Source organism: Rhineura floridana, chromosome 8 (assembly GCF_030035675.1).
Source record: "Rhineura floridana isolate rRhiFlo1 chromosome 8, rRhiFlo1.hap2, whole genome shotgun sequence".
NCBI classification, from domain to species: domain Eukaryota; kingdom Metazoa; phylum Chordata; class Lepidosauria; order Squamata; family Rhineuridae; genus Rhineura; species Rhineura floridana.
In genome coordinates this window covers 25,753,277-25,769,864 of record NC_084487.1, presented here as the reverse complement: position 1 = coordinate 25,769,864, position 16,588 = coordinate 25,753,277, and the positions used below count along the sequence as shown (strand labels likewise).

At 41.7% G+C, this 16,588-nt stretch overlaps 1 protein-coding gene across 5 annotated transcripts in view; it reads left to right on the top strand.

The window, feature by feature from the left end:
* WNK1 (WNK lysine deficient protein kinase 1) overlaps nt 1–16,588 on the top strand; it is a 160,920-nt gene that overhangs the window by 103,557 nt on the left and 40,775 nt on the right. For 3 of the 5 annotated variants that reach the window (XM_061638652.1, XM_061638651.1, XM_061638654.1), the window contains exons 8-10: nt 7,991–8,178; nt 10,085–10,339; nt 11,952–13,163. In XM_061638652.1, coding sequence (XP_061494636.1) covers nt 7,991–8,178; nt 10,085–10,339; nt 11,952–13,163 — 1,655 coding nt within the window. The remainder of the gene's footprint in view (nt 1–7,990; nt 8,179–10,084; nt 10,340–11,951; nt 13,164–16,588) is intronic. The other 2 variants (XM_061638653.1, XM_061638655.1) reach the window with 2 other exon arrangements.

Here is a 16,588-nt window from a genome sequence, read left to right as displayed (position 1 = left end):
TGTTCTGGTTCAGGACTTCATGGCCCCATTATGACCATGGGGCTGTCTCAAGTTGTCTCCAGCCTGACACATAGGGCAGGGCATACCCTCGACTTGGTTTTGCTCCAGATGAAGGAAGGGGTGCTCTGGAGATAGAGGGGTGGATGTCACTCCATTGTCATGGTCAGACCATTTCTGGATGAAGTTTAGACTTACAGCTCAGATCCTTTCCTGCAGGGGTGGTGGACAGATGAAGATGGTCTGCCCCCGGAGACTAATGGAATCCACTGGATTCCTGAATGCCCTGGGGAAGTTCCCAGTAGATAATACAGGTGAGCCTGTTGAAGCCCTTGTCACACTGTGGAACAATGAGGCCTCTTAACACGGTTGCCCCTGAGTGCCTTCTCCGGCATTGTAGAGCCCAGGTTGCACCTTGGTACACCAGTGAACTAAGGGCAATGAAACAGGCTGGACAACAGCTAAAGCGCAAGTGGCGAAAGACATGCTGTGATGCTGATCGGGCATGAGTAAAACATCATAACCATGCCTACTGTGTGGTGGTGAGGGCGGCGAAGAAGGCCCACTTCTCTGCCACCATCGCATCCTCAAGTAGCTGTCCAGTGGAGGTTTTCCATATTGTCAGGGGTCTGTTGATATCAGCTCCAGGAAATGGAGTTTTAGACCCTTCGGAGCCTACTGTGAATTGTTTGCAAGGCATTTTGAGGATAACGTTGCTTGCCTCCATAGCAATCTTGATGCCCTGTCCACATCTACTGTAGTCTCCAGTGAGGTGTCCACTGCAATGTCTGCTGCAACTTCTTGGTATCATTTCAGTTGATGTGGCCTGATGACGTGGACAAGGTACTTTCGACAATGCAGCCAGCAATGTGTTCTCTCCAACGACCCTTGCCCTTCTTGGCCTATTAAAGCTTGCAGAGGGGGGTTGATCAAGTGGATTCAAGGTGTGGTCAACACTTTGTTGTGGGAGAGAGTGGTTCCAGCTGGCCTGAAAGAGGTGGTGATCTGACCGCTCTTGAAAAAGCCTATCCTGGACCCATTGGCTTGTGACAACTACCACCCGGTCGCAAACACCCTCTTTTTCAGGAAGGTGATTGAGAGAGTTGTGGCGCAGCAGATGCAAGTACTCTTGGATGAAACAGATTATCTTGACCCATTCCAATCTAGGTTCAGGCCTGGTTATGGGACTGAATCAGCCTTGGTTGCCCCGAGGGATGACCTTTATTGAGAGAAGGACAGGGGGAGTGCAATCTTGTTATTCTTACTTGATATCTTGGGGGCTTTTGATACCATTGACCATGGTATCCTTCTGGATTGACTTGGTGAGATGGGTATTGGAGGCACTGTTTTCCAGTGGTTCCTATCCTATCTCCAGGGTTGTTTTCAGAGAATAGCATTGGGCGATTGTCTTTCGGCCCCCTGGCAATTGTACTGTGGAGTGCTGCAGGATACCATCCTGAAGGCAAACCATTTCTATGAAGCCCTTGGGAGCGGTCATTAGGAGATTTGTGGTGAGGTGTCAGCAGTATGCTGATGATACCCAGCTCTGTTTCTCTGTATCATCTGAATCGGAAGAGGCCGTGCAAACCCTGGACAGATTCCTGGACTCAATGATGGGCTGGATGAGGGACAATAAACTGAGTCTGAATCCTAGCAAGACGCTGCTGCTGTGGGTTGGTGGTTTCTGAGTTCGGATAAATGGTCAGTTGCCTGCTTTGGATGGGGTGGTACTCCCTCTGAAAGAGCAGGTTTGTAGGGTGGAGGTGCTCCTGGATCCATCTTTGTTGCTAGAGACCCAGGTGTCCTCAGTGGCTAGGTGTGCCTTTTACCAGCTTTGGCTGCGGCTGTAATGCACTCGTATGTGGGGCTGCCCTTGAGGCTAATCCGGAAGCTGCAGCTGGCACATAATGTGGCAGCACAACTGCTTATTGGGGCAGGATATTGCCAACATGTCGCCCTGCTGCTGAAAGAATGTGCCTAACTAATATGTAAGGGGAGGAAATTCCAAAGGGTAGGTGCCACTACACTAAAGGTTTGCTTCCTATGTTGCACAGAACAGACCTCCTAAAAATGTGGTATGAACAGGAGGCCCTCACCAACAGAGCGTAGTGATCGACTAGGTACATAAGGGGTAGAAGAATCTGGTCCCAAGCTATATAGGGTTTGTACACCAACCTTGAACTTAGCCCAGTAGCTAAAGGGCAGCCAGTGCAAATCTCATAATCTTTTTGGTGCCTATTGAAAACCTCCCTCTTTCAATAAGCCTTTTAAGTAGAGACCTTATCCCAGTCTGCATCTGTGTTGGAATTACTTTTTAAAAATATTTTAAAGCCTTTTTTAAAAATATGTTTTTATGGTTTATATGAAAATGGACTGCCTTCAAGTCGATCCTGACTTACGGTGAACCTATAAATAGGGTTTTCATGGTAAGCGGTATTCAGAAGTGGTTTACCATTGCCTTCCTCTGAGGCTGAGAGGCAGTGACTGGCCCAAGGTCACACTTCATGGCTATGTGGGGATTCGAACCCTAGTCTCCCAGGTCGTAGTCCAACACTCTAACCACTACACCACACTGGTGCTCTCTCTATATATAAACAAACAAACTGTACAGTGGAGATGAGGGTACTGATGACTTTACCCTTGGATTTGCTATGAACTTTTGGGGACTGATTCAACATTTTCCAATACTCCTGAATATGATACTCCTCACCAAAAAAAGCCAGAATGAGAGTGCCCACCACCCATGGCTCTGTGTAGAAGTTGGGAACCTTGACGTGATCATGCAATCATCAGTTCCACTTTATAGCACTCTAACCTACTTATCATTCACAATTATATCTTCAGTGTTCTATCTTCCCTCTTCCCACTCCTCCAGAACTGAAATGCTCATGTAGGAGGAAGAAGGAAAAGTACTAAAACACAGATCAAGGTGATGTGGGATTAATATCAATATTTATTATTTATTTATTTATTAAATTTTTATCCCAGTAGGAGCCCAGGGTGGCATGGTGGTGATGGCTGTGCAGGTAGCATCAATTCCCTCCTGGTGGCAGTACTGTGCTTGATCGGATGGGGCGAGGTGGCAGTGGACAGACCTCTAGGTTGGTAATGCTGCCATGTATGTGCACTTGTGGGGCTGCTGCCACTAACTTGGAGTTCCCTAGCCTTTTTGCCGTGCTGCCTTATTCCAGTGAGTGGCAGTGCTGCCATTAAAAAAGTACTGCCACTGTTCACCTCCCATTGTGCACTGATACTGGGTTCAGGCATAGTTGAAGAGCTACCATGAGACTATGTTGTGCCTGCTGGAAAGCCAAGGAAGAGGTACCATTGATCTGCACACAAAGGGCCAGCAGACTCAGGATCAAGAAAGTAACAATGTACAGCTTGCAAAGGATTTTGTTAAGGCTATCAGGGAAACTGTGGAGCAAATGTGAAGATCCTTACAAGCTTGATAATAAGGAATCTCAAAGAAGAGTTGATTGCAAACCACACACTGCAAAAAAAAAAGTTTAAGGACTCTAGCCAAATCATGGCCACATCCATGTGCTATTTTGATTCTGAATTCAAGAGGTGCATGGAGATCCATACCACTGCCCTAGAGAGGCAAGGGGTTTGGTGGGAATTCATCACAGGCACACTAAATGAACAAGTGGCAACTCTGCAACAACTTTCCATCCATTATACCTATTGGTAGGATACTTATAGCAATCTATTGTGCCTTAGCAGAATCATCCATCCCCACTCCACCCTGCCCTGGTTGGACATGAACCCTCTCTTAACAAGAGATCAGCCTGGGAAAGAGGAAGAGCCAGTGGGGCGAAGTTACCTACTGTTTATTACTGTACCATGAAATATTATCAATGTTTTTTTCCTCTATTACATTACTGTACAAGATGGTACATTTTTATGCATCTCATTACTTGTTTATAAAGCTCTGGTTATATTTAATTTTTATAGCACTGTGTAGGATTCCTGATGCTTAAAAGTCAGCACTGCCCAGTTTGTGACCGTTTTTCACTTGTGTAGAAAATAAAGTTAAATTATGTTTTGAGAAATGCAGCTGCAAGAAATCATTCAACCATGTCCATCCACAGAAATAGATAACAGCAACTTTAATTTCAAAGTCAGCGTATTTTGCTAAGAAAATGCCTGTTCTTCTGGGGCCAAGCGCTGCTCTTTTCTCTAAATAGAGAGTAGAGTCATTTATCATTGCCGATCACTCATGGGTGAGTAAGATTGTCTTCCAAGATAAGGTCTTTAACAGTGAGTGTGACTGTGGAGGCCAATCTTGGATCCAAACAGCCTCCCACAGTGAGGACATAGGTTTCCAGATGGATGTTGGTTGCGATGAGGATTTGTTTGACGTGCCTTCCGCTTAGGTTGATTGTCCTGTTCGCCCTGTATTTGTGCTTCTTCGAAGTCCATAGCACCTTTGATAATAGCTGACCTCCATTTGGGACTTTCATGGGCCAAGACTTCCCAGTTCTTAATGCTCATGTTACATTTTTTTGGATTTGCTTTAAGAACATCTTTAAACCTCTCTTGCTGTCCACCGATATTCCATTTTCCATCCTTAAGTTGGGAGTAAAGTAGCTGCTCTGGAAGACGGTGATCAGGCATTTGAACAACATGGCCAGGCCAGCGAAGTTGATGTTGAAGGATCATTGTTTCAACACTGGTAGTCTTTGCTTCTTCCAAAACGCTAACATTAGTCCGCCTACCTTCCCAAGTAATTTGCAGAATTTTCTGGAGGCAGCGTTGGTGGAAACTTTCAAGAAGCTGGGAGTGGCGTTTATAAATGGTCCACGTTTCACAGGCGTACAGTAAGGTCGGTAGTATAATGGCTTTGTAAATAAGCATTTTGGTCTCCCTGCGAATATCCCGATCTTCGAACACTCTACACTTCACTCAGGAGAATGCGGCACTTGCAGAGCTCAGATGATGTTGAATTTCAGCATCAATGTCAGCTTTTACAGAGAGACAGGTGCCAAGATAGGGGAAGTGAGCAATGTTCTCCAGCATCACACCATTAACCTGGATTGATGGTGCTACAGAGGGACTAGTTTGCACCTGTTGATGAAGCACTTTAGGTTTTTTTAATATTAAATGAGAGCCCAAGCTTTCCATATGCTTCTGCAAAGACAATTCGGATAGTTTGAAGGTCTTTCTCTGAATTGCAGAGACTACATTATCATCAGCATATTGAAGTTCTACGACAGAGGTTGACATTACCTTACTTTTTGCTTTCAGCCTACTGAGATTAAAAAGCTTTCCATCTGTTCGATATATGATTTCCATACTAGCAGGAAGTTTTCCCTCAGTAAGGTGTAGAATCATAGCAGTGAAGATAGCAAATAAGGTAGGAGAAATGACACATCTCTGTTTTGCTCCTGATCCGACTCTGAATGGATCGCTCTGAAAGCCATTGTTATCCAAAATTGTCGCTGTCATGGAGTCGCAAAATATTCACAAATTTATCAGGGCATCCAGTTTTCAGAAGGATGGTCCAGGGAGTGGTTCGATTCACAGTATCAAAGGCCTTAGTCAGATCAATAAACGCCATATATAAAGGTCAATTCTGCTCCCATCATTTTTCTTGAAGCTGTTGTGCAGTGAAGATCATTTCCACTGTTCCTCTGGAAGGGCGGAAACCATTTTGAGATTCGGAGAGGACATCCTCTGAGATGGGTAGGAGGCAATTTGTGAGGATCCTTGCAAGGATTTTACCTGCAGTAGCAAGAAGAGAGATACCTTGATAGTTTCCACAATCTGTTCTATCACCCTTCTTTAAAAAGGTGATAATTATGGCATCCCTAAAGTCTTCCGGGATCTCCTCCCTCATTCAGATTTTTTCAATGAGCTTATGAAGTTGTTGTGTAAGTTCAGACCCATCTTCTTTAAAGACTTCAGCAGGAATCCCATCAGGTCTACTAGGGATGCCATAATTACCAAAAGCCACCCATCAAATGAAGAACAACAAAGCTAGTAGAGAGTAGAGTAGGGCGGCTTTAAATCACAGAAGAATTGCACATGTGAGAAATATAGCAAACATTCCCAACGCCAGCCCTATTGTTTGTTCAATTATAAAGCAAATTATATATAAACCTTAGGACTGGGGAGATATTTCTTTCCCTTTCTCCTTACGCACACCTTCTGAAACTCATAAGCTTACAGTGAGCAGTGAAATGATGCTACATTGTGCTGAAAAACAACTGCAAGATTTACTAGGCATGCCTATTAGATGAAACGCAATCTAGTACATATGGTACAATGTGTGAAGAGATGAAATATGAAAGAAGGGATTGAAGAAGTGGTGAGGGAAGGAATGCTCCAGAAAGAGCATGAAAACGTGCCCCAAAAAAATCTTAGTTAAGGGAACAAAACTCACCTGTTCTTTCTGGTTAAAGTAACTGCGCTGTTGCTACTTCACTGCCATATATTGTTCTTTTAAAACAGAAAGTAACTGCTAGAAAAGGAGCAGTTCCTTAATCTCCCCAGCCATCCCACCTCTCCTCTCCCAAACCATTGAGGTGAAACGTCCTCTCTGGTATGGTTCATTGTCGCAAAGGTCGGCTCTGCCCCACAGCCATAAGATTTTGAGTGGATCTGCGATCAAAATAATCCCCCACTCCAAGTATGTATCTTATCTCCTTACAGATGGAAGCACTCATTACTGAGTGCATTGTTTGAAATCCGTGCAGTCAACCACTATGCTATACTTTAGCAAAGGCACTGGATAATGCATCTCAGGGCAGTAACACACAGTGCTGTTTGTCTCAAAGGGAAAAAATACAGACCGTATTGACGTGTGTCGTGTTTGGTTCTGGTTTTTAAAGATAGGCATGCCAAATATCCTTTTGCACACAACAGCCTGTCTACCCACAGGTTTCCAAGTTGCCATTTGAAAGCAGAGGTAAGTGCTTGAGGAGTGAGCTGGAGTCTTTCTAGGCTATAGCATTTCTGAGTTGTCAGTGTCACATCACAAAAAATAACAGTGGCTGATTAACAAGAACTTTAAACTATCTTGATGGCAACACTGGATACTGTAGTGATTAGCAGAGCCAGCATGGAGGAGGAGATGTTGCACTGGATGAGGTTCCAAAGGACAAGGATGGATATATATGGCAGAATGTATCATGGTTGTGTTGGAGTAGTTGAGACTGCACTGCAGATATGTATGGATCAGGTAGCTGTTCATTGCGTAGTGCACAGTGATTCTGGGTACATTGTACATTTGCTATCAAAAGGGTACATGTGGTCATGACTACCACTACCACAGGGGAACAGTTGAACTAAGAAATTATAAAGGCTATGACGATAACGGCCTTTCTGAAAACAGGCCATCCGGCTGTCAATACATAATGTGAAAGAATGGAGTGATTCTTCAGGACATCTTGTGTGATCAAAAGGTGAAGGAAGAGATCATTTCCATCTTGTGTGTGTATATATATATATATAGTTTGGTCGCTAAGTTCCATGGCCCAGAACACTACAACTTAAAATGTTTCAACAGGCAGTAGTAAGAAGCCAAGAGCATGTTCGTGGATGTGTACATTGACACGTTAAGGTGATGCCATAATATGACCATAACAACTTAGGTTGTGAAGCATGGAATTGAGATATTCTTGATAACCTCTTCACTTTTAATGAAAAAGTTTTGTAGCTATTTTGGCTTGGGAGAAAAATACAATCCATTATTGTGGAAATAAAAGGAGCAATGGGCAGGACTTAGAGCTTCTGCATTCTTGTATCTGTCTCTGCTGCCTTCCTTGGTGTATGACTTCCTTACTATCATAGCCCATATTCCATTTGAGCGCAGATGCTGGGATTTTGTGTTGTAGCATTTGGGGAGGTGGGACATATAGCATTGAGTGTTGCTTGCTGTGTCTTAATGATGTGTAAATTTAAATTAATATCTAAGCAATTTTGGAACTTGGACTCAGCATGAGTTCTGTGATGCAGTTTAAAACTCACTCTTCTGTGGTCTTTACAGCTGATGGCACAATTGACAGTGGACAAGGATCATCTCTCCTGACTGAATCATGTGTGAGTAGCCAGCAGACTGCTTCCTACGGTTCCCAGCACGAACAGCCTATCTCAACAGTTCCAGCCCCAGGATATACAGTTCCTATTGGCCAGCCACAATCGCAACAGCCTGGAGGCTATCAGACACCTGGACTGGTAAGCCCAAAGCTGAATTAGTAGAGCGAATACTTAATAGAGCCTTGCTTGATATCCTGGGATTTGTGTAGACTTTTAAAAAACCTGTAGCCTGAGGTTTGAATGCAAGTACAGATATGTTATGTGAGTGGAAAATGACATCAGAGTGATATAAATACCTTCTTCTGGCAGTGGTTCAGGTTGGGTAGAGAATGCAACAGATCTTGGAGTGGAAGTACAAGGTGTCAGCAACAGTAATTTGCTGATATTGTGTATGCTGGTATATGAAATAGTATTTAGCTTGCCAGGAATGCTGTGTGAGGAAGTTTTTGATTGAAAAGCCACAATGAACTTACACAACACACCCAGCTATTTGATAAAGATTTTAATTACAGCTACAGAAGGTAAGTATTTCTAACCGTTATAGAATGCTGCATGCTAACACTGCAGTTTTAAATGATCCCACTTCTATGTTGCCTTTTTTTTATAGCTTGCATTTAATTGCTCATGGGCACAATTACTTTTCCCACTTCATGTATTCATTTGTGTTATCCTTTATTTGGTACCCTTTTCTGGTATGTTTTCAGAGCTGACTTTGGGGGTCTTCTAGAAAAATTGCTCCTTTACTGAAATCTTTTTACAACCCTTGCTGCCTGTGGACAGGCAAAAAAGTAACTGTTCCTCAAATAACTGATCTCTATGTAGAGGATGCAGCCTTTCTGCTTAGGTAATCTGCATTATTATGGTTATATATTTCTGTAAATTACACTGGCAAGAGTTATTGCAGAAGGTAATTCTTCCTTGAAGGAGACATCTTGCCAGTCTTTACCAACCAAGCATCTTTCCATTCTGTTCAAGTGCTTCTTTCTTAATTTGGCTCAGCTTGAGTTCCTATGCTTTGCTTCAAGGACATGGCTTGGATCAATAACCCATTAAGCAATCTTCACATGCTTCAAGGTTGAATAATCCTGGCTAACACTAGGGGAATATGCTAACAGTTCTTCTGAGCAGACCAGGTTTGGATGATGAATCGAAGACTCCCAGAAAAACTTCCACCAGAGCCTTCTGGAAGTTTCAATTCTGAGTGCATTCTCATTGGGAGAGAAGACTCCGAAAGAGACGGATCTTTTCGTTTTTCCCAAGAAGCTCTAGGGGAAAAAATGCAGAAGCATATTTGGGGGGAAATGGTCTGGCTACTGGAGGAACTATTACATTTTAAAGCAGTAATTTAGTTGATAATTTGTCCACAATGAGAAAAATAAGCCAATGACCTCTGGGGTATAGGCAGATTGCAGCAGTTCTAACGAACTCCTCTTCTAGAAGATGGTCTAGTTCTAATTTTAAGATAGCTGTCACAATTAGTCTTAATGTGTTCCACAATTCCTGATTCCTGATGTCTTGCAATCCTTGCTGAATAAAGAACTAGATATGACTAGTCAAATCGTTTATTTAGGAAGCCTGTTCACTTTAAAAAGAAATGTCTGGTGTCAGCAAAAATACTTGAAGACAGTTACGCTGAAATTTGGAAGGAAGAAAAACATCTGTGCACATACCATGTTGCCAATTTCAAATCAGTGTTCAATCCAATACTTTACAGCCCTTCAGATAACACATTTAATGGCACTGGAAACAACTTTGGCACATTCTGATGCAGCCAGGGTAACAAGAGCAGATAACAGCTTCCTGCATATATCTAAACTACTTGTAGTAGGAAACTTAGAATGAATGGAATTTGACAGTCAAAAAGAAAACCTGCAGGCCTCTGAGGTGCACATAATCCTTTTTCTTGTATGTGATGTCGCTGTCAAATTCCTTCATACCCTGTACATTATGAACAGCATTGGCCCATTGTCATGAATGTGTCCCCCTCAGTTCTAACTCATTAGTCATGTGATTTGTATTCACTTCTTTTTGTTTCCTTCCTTAGCCTCAGCGTGGCTGTAGCATGTTGGTTTGTACTTCCCCTCTTTCTTTCCCCCCTCTGTCCCAAATTCCTCCCAGTGCTCCTTCCACTCCACCATCAGTGTTGTGTGCACCTCTTTCTCCTCCTTACCTTCGGACTGCCCCTGAGGAAACCTTTGGTGAAAAGCTTTCCAAAGCCCTGGAGAATGTCCTGCCCATGCACACCGCCTCTCCGCGCAGCTACCGGCGTTCCAGCCTGCCTTCCCTCTTTGTCAACCCTGTATGTCACTGTATGCCTCATGGCAAATTGAAGATAAGTCACCACTAAATACATCCTGGCTTCATTCTTGGAATTCGATTAGAGAGAAAATAGGACTATGTTGTCCTGTGTTACTGGAAAGCTGATTCCTCTTCTTCCAAAACCTAAGAATTAATGTGCCTGAAGTTTCATAAATGAAAATCTGCAAACTGTCCAAATATATGGGACTAGGGCTAATATGTTTTTTCCACTTTGATCTCTAGGCCACAACTAGTAATTCTTCATATCATACATACGTATGTAGCTGGCTAGAACCAAAGCATTGCCTTTGATAAACATGGTAGTGCATCTGTCTGCAAATGCTATCTGCCTTTAAGAGGGAAAAACAAGTTTTTCGCTCTGACCATAATGGAGAAAATATTCTTGAAAGCAGGCAGTATCGATCATAGATTCAAATTGGTAGAAGCCCAGCTCTTCTGTTTGGCTCTTTTTTTTTTGCCCGAAGCTGCTGTTTCTCACACCAGATTTTTCCTTTGCTTATTCTTACTTCCATCACTGATGCCAGAGTATTATGTGTTCTATGAGATCAAATATTAATAATTTTGCAGTATTGCCTAGCTTGCAGAGTTGGGGGTTGACTTTAGATTTATTTTCTTTTTGGCACAATAATACTCGGCTTCACTATAATTCATAAGGTTAGTAGCAATTGATTTGTTCTGGAGACCATCTAGTAGATTTTATTTGATAATATTAGAACTAATGTGATTGTTTTACCCCTACTTGAGGATAATAATTTCCTATTAATTTGTTCCTGTTTTGATAGAAATAATATTCAGTTAGAGCAGGAGAGGAAGTTAGAATCACTTTCTACAGCACAGAAAAACACCTTGCCTCTATTCATAATGGGGCAGGACTAATCCTCACTCTGTACTGCTATTGTGTCATATAAGAGTTTGCTGCTGCTTTTCTAGAATATAAATCAAATCTTTGATGCAGTGGGACAACCCTCCCCCCCAAAAAATAACATCAGTGAGATGTAACATATAAGCATTTTATTGTTTTATATAAGAAAGCTGTAACTGATCCCACTGATATTTGCAAATGAACTTTGTGGATATAGAGGAATATCATAAAATGTTAAACATTTACTATGCACTAAAATACATGCACTGAAATGTTCAACATTTAGCAGGTAGCATACATTTGTAGTAAGTGGTGGGTTTTTTTTAACCTTAATGAAAGATCAATAGGCTTTTGAAGAAGCTGAAGATCTTTCTTTCCAGATTAGAACATAATATTTTCCTTGAAAGATAACTTAATGTAGATTTGAAATATAGTATGTGACAAGAAATAAGCACATTTTCATTAAAGAAATTTACTCAAAGTTCCTTATATTAATAGGAGGAGATGGGTGGAAAAGCAGCTTCTAACAAAAGCAAATACTCTTATAGGCACTGATATCTGACATGGATGTATTTAATGGATATGTATAACACTTAAAGCATTTTATGTGTTGACCATGAACTAGGCGTAGCCATTCTATAAGGTTACTAAAGAGAGCTGCCTATTGAGCTGAACATGCTAATATGCTTCTATAACGTGTGAATTACTTGTCTTGTTCATGTCAATACAGCCTCCATCCATGGTGCATCCGTGTGGGGGAACCCCAACGTTCCCAGATTCCCAAGTATTTTTTCCAACCGTTCATGAACGGCCAGTGTCTTTCTCGCCACCACCCATCTGCCCTTCGAGGGTGGCCATTTCTCAGCGGCGCAAGAGCACTTCCATCCTTGAAGCCCAAACCTGCCAGCCCTTGCTCAAGACTGGCCACAGTTTACTTTTCCCTGGCGGTAGTCCAACAACTTGGACACCAGATGTGCTGGGAACAATGAGCACCACAGCTCATAAATCCACAGGAGAGCATATGCAGGCTAATCCTGTTTTTGAGTCGGCTCAAGTGTTGGGTGATTACAGACCTGGACAAGCACCTTCAAAGGATGCTACAAACATGTTGACTCAAGAAGCAGTGTATTTAATGGGCATGCACTGCCAGTCCCAGTTGCCAGAACGTTATGATACAGTGTCCCGTAATTCTCAGGGGACCGAGCACCAGTTGCAGCAGGCTTCTGAACAGAAAAATTTGCATGGTGGCCCTCCTCAGAATTCTCCTTTTGAGTATCAAACTGGGCAGACTTTTCTGACAAGACAAATTCAGAACTTGAGGCTGGATTCTGGAATGAATCCACTATCACCGCTATCTAGCATGTCAGCCCCACTGAGTGCAGATCCCGCACAGATGAATTTTCACTCAGTATTTGTTCCACATTCTGCACCTGCCATACTCACTCACAGCGGGGATGGCCGAACAAGTTGTGTGTTGGAGTTCCATGTTCAAGCACCCAATGTGACTGCAGGAGAAGGTACCGTCCTATCCCAGCGTGTTTATAGAAATCATCGAGGCTCCACAGATTTTAATCAGGAGGAGTCCCCTCCAACAACTGCACAGTCTGGTCGCCTTCAGCCTGTAACAGAGGAGCAGTGTAACTGCCTAGGTCCTGAATTCCTGGTGCCTAGAGGCAGTTCTGTTCTACAGAGCTGGGCAGAAGGTAGCCCAGGATACTCCAGTGATTCATCACAGTTGACTTCCTCAGACACTGGTGACTTTCTGTCTCCCCCCCCCAGTGGGGCAACTGCATCGTATAGTTCAAGCTTGTCTGTGCCTGCTGCCCAACTGGCTCAGAAGACATTTCAAGATTCGCAGATCATCTTCCACTTCCCACAGGGAACTTCTCAACAGGCTTTCTCGGCACTGGCTGCATCAGGACCGTCTACACTTTATCCTCAGGTTACAGGAACAAATGCTTCCAAATTGCTTGAGTGTTTAGTTTCCCCTGACATGATACTGCGAGACTCCTTGTATTCCTTATTTTGTTCAGATTTTTCCTTAATCCCCCCCTGCACAAATTATTACAATATTGGAGATTAGAACAGTATTGTGGGTTTCCAGAAATGTGTTAGTTGTTGAAGTTACGCTGGTCTTAGCTTACTAGGAGCACCCCTCAACGTTTATGTAGTGTGTATTGGCAGTTGCCAAAACCTTGTCATGTGACCCTGTTTAATATGGTAACAACTCATTAACCATGTTGAAAAACTTTCTTTTTTACTTATCTGATGCTCACTTTGGATGCTCAGGTAAGAGAAATTCAGAGACTGTTTTGCAGCCTGAAGATGTACAAGACTGAATGAAGTAATACCATTCTTTGAACACCAACCACAGCAGTACTACAGTAATAGTTCTATATTCACCATGTGACAAGTAGGGCCATTTAATATATCCCTTGTTATGCACCAAGGGATGCACCATCCAAGTCTTACTGTAGAGCAAGAAACTCTTTGTTGTGCACAGCTAGTTAAAGTTCAATGTAGTATAATTGTTGTCTACCATATGAGGCTTTTTTGTCTTATTGTGGTAGAGGTCAACAACTGGCAATTTGTAGATCAAATCACCCTCCTAAATGATGACATGTGCCTTCTAATTGCCAACCATAGTGGAGTATGCATGAGCAGTAATGGCAATAAGGTATGGAAGTCTTGCTTATTCTTCCCTCACCATAATTTGGTAAATGGACTCCTTCAGCAAAATTCTTAGCTGATCAAGTTGTTTAGTCTTGGAAATAGGTTTTGTGAGTCTTTGAAGCACTGCGAAAATACACAAACTTGTTTAATCAGAGATTAACAGGGCAAAGTAAATGAATGTGTGCCCCAGTGAAATCCCTGGAATACTTTGCAAAGCCTTCAGGATGGACCCTTCCACAGTCATAAATACAGTTAAGAGGAACTTTATTTCATTAAAGTCAGTGGGTCTAGTTTGTACATTATGCTAAGCCATGGCTTGCTTAGCCAAAGTGTGGTTTGCTTTAACATTCTACATACTCAGCAGCCTGACTATGGTTTGTTTTCTGGCAACAAACCACAATGTGAAACTATGGCTGTTATTGGCTTACAAACTGTGAGTTGTTTTAACTATGGTTTGGCGTTATAACTGAATCTATCAGCTTTGCTTAACCATGGTTTGTTTGGCTGCCCCATTCTAGGCGCTTACCTCATATGCCATTGCAGCTTGGTAAGAGCAGCTGGAAAACAAACCAAACTTTAGAGAAACAAGCAGTAGCTGTTTTTGCTTGTTTGCAAGATGACTTGTGGTTTGTTCAACAAACTATTATTTATTTATTTATTTATTTATTTATTTAATTTGTATCCTGCCCTTCCTCCCAGCAGGAGCCCAGGGTGGCAAACAAAGCACCAAAACACTTTAAAACATCATAAAAACAGATCTTAAAATACATTAAAACAGAACAGCATTAAAAACATTTTTTTTAAAAAAAACTTTAAAAAAGGGTTAAAACATTATTAAAAAACATACTAAACAATTCTGACACAGATGCAGACTGGGATAGGTCTCAACTTAAAAGGCTTAAAACTATGATTAGAACAAACCGTAGCTTAGCACTGTGTGCGAGCACAACCATTGTGACATACTTCAGTATAAACAATTAAGGAGCTGAAATATTTTAGCTTCTCAAGCAGCATGAGAAGCTATTACAAAATTGCTTGTCAGAGAAATGCCCAAAAAACAAAATATATAGAGTGTACAGGATAAGGCAACTTGCAAAGTAGAGTGAATCTTGATAAGAATTTTTGGTTACCCTAAATATTGGATTGCCAGATTTTAAGACTGTAAAAATTAATTGTACAAATGTGCATTGAAGCATTTTAACTATAAAAAATTGTATTGAGGATCTCTATCTTTTAATTTTCTTTGATTTTGCTGACAACATATAGTCTAGTATTTATAGTTAACCGCCATTGGGTAGGCTATAGTTTGCAGCATCCCATGGAAGTAGCTCAGTTTCATACTATGGGTTCTATGGGCATCAGTCAGCAGGGTGGGCTGGGTTCCTTGAAATGTTTGTGAATTATTTATAAGAAAAATTGATTATCTTAGCAATTTGACATAAGTCTTGTGCATAAAATCTTCAGAGCTTGGTGAGGTGGCTAGGCTAAGTGTTGAGGAAATGCTTGGTTCAAATCTTGCCTCAGTTGTAAACTTAGATAATTTATTCCTGCGTTCAGTCTTCCATCTTCAATATGAGGATGATAAGCTGACCTCCTTTACTGGGCTGTTATAAGGATATGAGAGATAATGTGCATGTAGTGCTTTAGAGTGTTTAATAAAGCACAATGTAAATGCCAAGTTTAGCATGAAGTCTTGGAAGTAAATGTTTTTCTGAAAACATACTCCCACTTTTTACTGACAATCCCACTTTTTACTGGCAGCAGTATTTCAGTAACAGTAAAACCAGCAAAATTAGTGGTGTGAGTTGCATTCCTCTACTCACTTTTTATTCGCAATTTGGTCCTTGTTGCTCTTTGTCTGGGTCGTAGTAGTCTTTCTGTGCCAGTTGTCATCTTTGGATAATCCAGTTTTTACTGAGGCCCACAAACGCTCCATTTAGAACAAGTTCCTTTGTAGCAAAAGCAAATTGGAGAAATCCACTGCAGTTAAGAGCTATTTGCAAAGTGAAACTTGAATGTAACCAGACTGAAGTAGATTCCACAGTAGCACTTAAATGTGGTTCCATGTTATTTCAAGGAAAGGGCTTTTCCCCCTGAGGATAACACCAGGACTCTGTTTCATATTTCTTCCATACTGTTACTGTATATAAAATAGGCTTACTTAATAACAATCCTATGCCTTACATTCTGTATTTTCAACTTGGCTAAAGGAGCACATCTTACTAATGAAAACGCTGTTTTTCTTCCCACTTGTTTCTGTAGCTGCCCAAATATTAGATACCTTATTCAACCTTGTCATTGCAGTATTACAAGCCTTAGCTCTGATTTTTCCTCTTTATACGTACCATTTTCCTATTATATACTGAGATGAAGGCCAAAATGTGATACACATTTCACTATGCTGGAAATGTGTTTTGCAAAGATGGTCATTGCCATTCCAGTTTTATTTTTTTTACATCCATTCATAATTTTTGTGCCTTGCTTACTCATTCAAAATTGTAAGTTGTGAGTTGCAAACTATCTTGGCTTGGGATGCTATTACTCAGCTGACCCTCCTGGCAGCCTTGAACTCTTCTATTTTGGGTTCCAGGGCTAGTCTTAGTTATTACTCTTACTGAGCTGAATTAATATTGGCCTGGATTAGATTTTGCTTGCCTGGGTTAGATTTTACTGGCCATCTCTGTTTTTTTGTTT